The sequence below is a fragment of the Daphnia carinata genome, chromosome 2, assembly GCF_022539665.2.
Source record: "Daphnia carinata strain CSIRO-1 chromosome 2, CSIRO_AGI_Dcar_HiC_V3, whole genome shotgun sequence".
In the NCBI taxonomy this organism is placed as follows: Eukaryota; Metazoa; Arthropoda; class Branchiopoda; order Diplostraca; family Daphniidae; genus Daphnia; species Daphnia carinata.
In genome coordinates this window covers 4946963-4954134 of record NC_081332.1, presented here as the reverse complement: position 1 = coordinate 4954134, position 7172 = coordinate 4946963, and the positions used below count along the sequence as shown (strand labels likewise).

The 7172-nt window shown below is 36.0% G+C and overlaps 1 protein-coding gene and 1 long non-coding RNA gene across 2 annotated transcripts; one reads left to right on the top strand and one right to left on the bottom strand.

Annotated features, from left to right (window-relative positions):
- The first annotated feature begins 710 nt into the window (after positions 1-710).
- On the top strand, positions 711-2593 carry LOC130686821 (uncharacterized). Its single transcript, XM_057509987.2, has 6 exons — positions 711-781; positions 835-906; positions 965-1104; positions 1175-1358; positions 1421-1765; positions 1868-2593. The coding sequence occupies exons 1-4, from the start codon at positions 754-756 to the stop codon at positions 1328-1330; spliced, it is 396 nt and encodes a 131-aa protein (XP_057365970.1). The 5' UTR covers positions 711-753; the 3' UTR covers positions 1331-1358; positions 1421-1765; positions 1868-2593.
- Positions 2594-3807: 1214 nt separating this feature from the next.
- LOC130686829 (uncharacterized) lies at positions 3808-5096 on the bottom strand. The gene is made up of 4 exons (XR_008999980.2): positions 4986-5096; positions 4732-4915; positions 4325-4669; positions 3808-4223 (listed from the first exon to the last, which is right to left on the bottom strand). It is a non-coding gene; the product is annotated as an uncharacterized LOC130686829 (long non-coding RNA).
- Between the last annotated feature and the right edge of the window lie 2076 nt (positions 5097-7172).

Below are 7172 nucleotides of genomic sequence, written 5' to 3'. Positions count from 1 at the left end.
TTCGTGATAAGCGATCAATTTCCAATCAAAATAATGTAGTTTTAACCAAATCTAGAATTTGACGAAAATTGGAAAAGTGAGAAGGCTATAGCCTTCCTACTTTTTCATTTTTGGCCAAATTTCAAATTTGGCTTAAAATACATGATTTTGATGTAGAATGAAATACTAATCACGAATATAAAGCTTATTTTTTAATTGGCCTTATAGTTTTTGAATTAAACAAAAAAAAAAAAAAACAGAAGGCCGGGCTTATTTTGTCGGGCTTAAAATTTTGTCCTATTAAAAAATAATATCATTAAATCTAGATAACTGTACATGATTCTGATTCAAAATTAACCAAGGAACACGAAAATGGAAGTTGTTTTTACTTAGAGTTTTGAGTTTTTGAGTAATGTAAAATATTGATGTGTCACGTTAGCGCTGTAGTGTACTGGCGCCGCCAGTACACTACAGCGCTAGCGCGATTAGCAAAACAATATATTTCTTTTTTTTCGTTGCTGTTACTGATGCGGTTTTTCAATTATGCGCTTATGGCAATCTATGGCAATCCGTTTTACACACACAAAAAAATAATAACGCAAAAAAAAAAAAAAAATCACACTTTTTTCTTTTTTTCCGACACGTAGCCATCTACCGCTCAGACAAGTTATTACTGGCGTAGGCAATTTCAGTCCACTGGATGCCATTCGCAGTTAGTTCAGTAGCGTGGATGGAGAATAACGCGTGGCGCGTGGCTGGAGGAACAATTGAAAAATGGATAAGATAATACAACAAAAGGATGGTAAGTATAAACATTATTGTGTTGGTTTTCAATTATTAATTATTGTTTATTAGATCAAATTATGAAGCTGCAGGCCCAATTATTGGAACAACACAAAATATTAGATAACAGCAAAGCTAAGGATGGTGAGGCCTAATACGTAATGATTCTATTTATTTGCTTTTATTCATTTGTGTTTTGTAGCTCAAATTTTGAGTCTACAAGCTCAGCTAGGGGAAAAGAACAAATTGGAACGGAACAGTTTCCAAACAGTGAAGGAATTTTTTCCAAACTCATCCCTAACTGAACTTGAGGATGAATTGGCATTAGGCGAACACAGTCAGGTACCTAAACTTTTCAAATAAGAATTCAAAATAAGTATAGAATTTTAACAAACAATTATTTATTGTTTAGTTATTCAGTCTACCACCTGACGGTGTGTTAAAGTTAAATTCTGTTAGTGCTGCACTAAAAGAATTGTTAGTAATAAGTCCATGCAGCGAAGGAAGTGAACAATTGTGGGACCGTATTTGGGCTGAAAATGGGTGTGGTACGGAAACCCAGAAATAGCACGAGTTCAACATAAAACATGAATTAGGTACTTTTCGGTTTTTTGTCTATCGAAAAAGTATTTTTAATGCTATTATTTTGCATTCACAGAATTTTAGTGGGGGATCAAGTCAAGTCTGGAAGTGTTACAGGATGGAAGAGTGAGCCTACAGTTGAAAAACACTGAAAGTGCATTACCATTAAGGTATGAGGTAAAGTAATAGAGTATGCAAATTGTCTAATGAGAAGTACCATCTTGTGTGAATGAATCCTGTGTAACAGCAATCCTTTATAGTTCTGTTATAGCTAGAAGCCTCAAATAATTCTGCTTCTCTTGCTAAAGGACAACTTGTCCTTTACGTTCAGAGTGTTGGTGAAGCTGGGTACTTAAATGGCCCTAAAGATGTTTCATTTCGTTGGCATTGCAGCGATGAACATCATACATGGACTTTTTAGGTATGAAAGGAATTTTCTTGAAAATTTTTTGAATTTATGATAAAGCATTTCTCCTGCTTTTTGCCAACCATGTCTAATCTAAAAAAAAAATTTATCCAATAGGAAAGGATTTTCAGCATACTGGGAACACAACTATCAACAATGCAACATTCTAGGGGTGCTATTTTATCATTCAAGATCCTTATACAATGATCTTCATCTGCAATTTGTATGGCCTTTCCCAAGCTTCTGCCAGAAGTTGAATCTATAAGTCATGTAAGTCACATGATCAACAATTGATATGTTTAATGGTGTTGTTTTTCTTTTCTCAATATAGGTTAATAGTAACATTGGATCTGAAAAGATTCTTGGTTGGGGCAAGACACTGAATAAATTGTATTGATTGGATGGATGACATGACATTTCTATACTTAATTCGGATTCCCCAGACGGTATTTGATATTAAAAAAATTGAAGTGCATATCTGGGCTCCCTTCCTTTCCGTAGCCCCGTTTCCCCTTGACTCATAATAAGCCCGTAGGGGGTCATGCCCCTACTGTACGGTATATATAAAAACAACATATACCGAGGTTTGGAGGGCTCTGGCCGGAAAGGGGACGTGGGGTGCCGCTTCGTCCGATGATGTGTTCACGGAGGGTGACGTGGCTGCCCACAAATCCGAACTAAAGGTTAATCGCTCCTGTAAAAATGTTCCAAATCTTCAGCTCTTCTTCCGGCTTCTCTTAGCCAATCACCGGGTAATCTCCCCGGTGGGTCAACAAGGCAGTGTCTCCCCCTGCCTGGGTTGACGGCAACTTTTGAAAGGGCTATTGTGCCTTTTTAAAGTTGCAAAAATTATTGTAATGTGCAGAGAATTGTCAATAAAATTTTATTTATAAAATATTTTTTTGCAAAATTTGTTTCTTCCATTGTCTGTGTTAGCTGTGTTCACACATTACATACATCAACTTTTTTTATATTGCTTTATTTGTTTTTATCATCTTTCATGGTACGCATTGTTTCCATTGAATTGGGGGATCGAACCGGGATGTTCGGCACAACGCGCCTATGCTCTACCAATGAGCCATGAATCTTATGATGACAAGTTGGCTTTTTTCTAGTCACTTGTGGACTTGCATTTACACTTACAATAAAACTGAAAAGCAATTCTACGATATACTCTTCTCCATTTATTCTACTTCATTCTTACACGTCTACTAAGGTTTGAACCCAGGATAACAGGTATCGCAGCTAAAGGCTCTACCACAGAGCTATGAACCTTATGAAAAAATTAGAAAGATAAACATATAGTTGTGAAAGACTGCATAAACATCTAGACGATAACATATGATATGCGATAATAAAATATTTAGATATATCTCGTGGCTCAATGTTAGAGCATCGGCGTTGCACGCTGAATGTCTGGGGATCGGTTCCCATACGAGTAAAACAAAATACAAAATTACTTCAAAAAATATCCAGATATTACACGTTGTTCCTTGAATATAAGTTGAAGAATTCGAAGAGTGTAATAAATAATAATTGAATACTTTCAGATAAACGATAAACCAATGGAAACAATGCTTACCATCAAAGGTGATGAAAACAAATAAAGCAAAGCAATAAAAAAAAAGTTGGTAAATGTAATGTGTGAACACGGCTAACACAGACAATGGAAGAAACAAATTTTGCAAAAAAATATTTTATAAATAAAATTTTATTGACAATTCTCTGCACATTACAATAATTTTTGCAACTTTAAAAAGGCACAATAGCCCTTTCAAAAGTTGCCGTCAACCCAGGCAGGGGGAGACACTGCCTTGTTGACCCACCGGGGAGATTACCCGGTGATTGGCTAAGAGAAGCCGGAAGAAGAGCTGAAGATTTGGAACATTTTTACAGGAGCGATTAACCTTTAGTTCGGATTTGTGGGTAGCCACAGAGCCCTCCGTGAACACATCATCGGACTAAGCGGACATCCACGTCCCCTTTCCGGCCAGAGCCCTCCAAACCTCGGTATATGTTGTTTTTATATATACCGTACAGTAGGGGCATGACCCCCTACGGGCTTATTATGAGTCAAGGGGAAACGGGGCTACGGAAAGGAAGGGAGCCCAGATATGCACTTCAATTTTTTAAATATCAAATACCGTCTGGGGAATCCGAATTAAGTATAGAAATGTCATGTCATCCATCCAATCAATACAATTTATTCAGTGTCTTGCCCCAACCAAGAATCTTTTCAGATCCAATGTTACTATTAACCTATATTGAGAAAAGAAAAACAACACCATTAAACATATCAATTGTTGATCATGTGACTTACATGACTTATAGATTCAACTTCTGGCAGAAGCTTGGGAAAGGCCATACAAATTGCAGATGAAGATCATTGTATAAGGATCTTGAATGATAAAATAGCACCCCTAGAATGTTGCATTGTTGATAGTTGTGTTCCCAGTATGCTGAAAATCCTTTCCTATTGGATAAATTTTTTTTTAGATTAGACATGGTTGGCAAAAAGCAGGAGAAATGCTTTATCATAAATTCAAAAAATTTTCAAGAAAATTCCTTTCATACCTAAAAAGTCCATGTATGATGTTCATCGCTGCAATGCCAACGAAATGAAACATCTTTAGGGCCATTTAAGTACCCAGCTTCACCAACACTCTGAACGTAAAGGACAAGTTGTCCTTTAGCAAGAGAAGCAGAATTATTTGAGGCTTCTAGCTATAACAGAACTATAAAGGATTGCTGTTACACAGGATTCATTCACACAAGATGGTACTTCTCATTAGACAATTTGCATACTCTATTACTTTACCTCATACCTTAATGGTAATGCACTTTCAGTGTTTTTCAACTGTAGGCTCACTCTTCCATCCTGTAACACTTCCAGACTTGACTTGATCCCCCACTAAAATTCTGTGAATGCAAAATAATAGCATTAAAAATACTTTTTCGATAGACAAAAAACCGAAAAGTACCTAATTCATGTTTTATGTTGAACTCGTGCTATTTCTGGGTTTCCGTACCACACCCATTTTCAGCCCAAATACGGTCCCACAATTGTTCACTTCCTTCGCTGCATGGACTTATTACTAACAATTCTTTTAGTGCAGCACTAACAGAATTTAACTTTAACACACCGTCAGGTGGTAGACTGAATAACTAAACAATAAATAATTGTTTGTTAAAATTCTATACTTATTTTGAATTCTTATTTGAAAAGTTTAGGTACCTGACTGTGTTCGCCTAATGCCAATTCATCCTCAAGTTCAGTTAGGGATGAGTTTGGAAAAAATTCCTTCACTGTTTGGAAACTGTTCCGTTCCAATTTGTTCTTTTCCCCTAGCTGAGCTTGTAGACTCAAAATTTGAGCTACAAAACACAAATGAATAAAAGCAAATAAATAGAATCATTACGTATTAGGCCTCACCATCCTTAGCTTTGCTGTTATCTAATATTTTGTGTTGTTCCAATAATTGGGCCTGCAGCTTCATAATTTGATATAATAAACAATAATTAATAATTGAAAACCAACACAATAATGTTTATACTTACCATCCTTTTGTTGTATAATCTTATCCATTTTTCAATTGTTCCTCCAGCCACACGTTATTCTCCATCCACGCTACTGACCTAACTGCGAATGGCATCCAATGGACTGAAATTGCCTACGCCAGTAATAAGGAGTCTGAGCGGTAGATGGCTACGTGTCGGAAAAAAAGAAAAAAGTGTGATTTTTTTTTTTTTTGGGCGAAATTTTTTTTTTGGTGTAAAACTATGGCAATCCGTTTTACATAAAAAAAAAAAAAAATGGCGGAAAAAAAAAAACGCACTTTTTTCTCTTTTTTCTACCCGTAGCCATCTATCAGTCGGTTTCGTTATTACAGGCATGTAAGCAATTTGAGTTAATTGTATCCCATTAGCAGTTAATTGAGTAGCGTGGCTGGAGAACAACGCGTGGCTGGAGGAACAATTGAAAAATGGATAAGATAATAAAACAAAAAAATGGTAAGTATAAACATTATTATATTGGTTTTCAATTATTAATTATTGTTTATTAGATCAAATTATGAAGCTGCAGGCCCAAACAAATTGGAACGGAACAGTTTCCAAACAGTGAAGGAGGTTTTTCAAAACTCATCTCTAACTGAACGTGAGGATGAGTTGGCATTAGGCGAACACAGCCAGGTACCTAAAGTTTTCAAATAAGAATTCAAAATAAGTATAGAATTTTAAAAAACAATTATTTATTGCTTAGTTATTCAGTCCACCACATGACAGTGTGTTAAATTTAAATTCTGTTAGTGCTGCACTAAAAGAATCGTTAGTAATAAGCTCATGCAGTGAAGGAACTGAACAATTGTGGGAACGTATTTGGGCCGAAAATGGGTGTGGTACAGAAACCCAGAAATGGCACAAGTTCAACATGAAACATGGATTAGGTACTTTTCGGTTTTTTGTCTATCGAAAAAGTATTTTTAATGCTATTATTTTGCATTCACAGAATTTTAGTGGGGGATCAAATCAAGTCTGGAAGTGTTACAGGATGGAAGAGTGAGCCTACAGATGAAAAAACACTGAGAGTGCATTACCGTAAGGTGTGAGGTAAATTAATAGAGTAATGCAAATTGCCTAATGAGAAGTACCATCTTGTGTTAATGAATCCAGTACAACAGCAATCCTTTATAGTTCTGTCACAGCTAGAAGCCTCAAATAATTCTGCTTCTCTGTCTAAAGAACAACTTGTCCTTTATGTTCAGAGTGTTGGGGAAACTGGGTACTTAAATGGCCCTAAAGATGTTTTAATTTTGCTGCTATTGCAGAGATGAACATCATACATGGACTCTTTAGGTATGAAAGGATTTTTCTTCAAATAATTTTGAATTTATGACGAAGAATTTCTCCTCCTTTTTGCCAACCAGGTCTTATCTACCAAAAAAAATTTTATCCAATAGGAAAGGATTTCCATGTACTGGGAACACAACTATCAACAATGCAACATTCTACAGGTGCTAGTTTATCATTCAAGAGCCTTATACAATGAAGTTAATCTGCAATTTGTATGTCCTTTCCCAAGCTTCCACCAGAAGTTGAATCTCTGAGTCATGTAAGTTCCATGATCAACAATTGATGTGTTTAACGGTGTTGTTTTTCTTTTCTCAATATAGGTTAATAGTAACATTGGATCTGAAAAGATTCTTGGTTGGGGCAAGACACTGAATAAATTGTATTGATTGGATGGATGACATGACATGACATTGCTATACTTAATTCGGATTCCCCAGACGGTATTTGATATTAAAAAAATTGAAGTGCATATCTGGGCTCCCTTCTTTTCTGAAGCCCCGTTTCCCCTTGACTCATAATAAGCCCGTAGGGGGTCATGCCCCTACTGTACGGTATATATAAAAACAACATA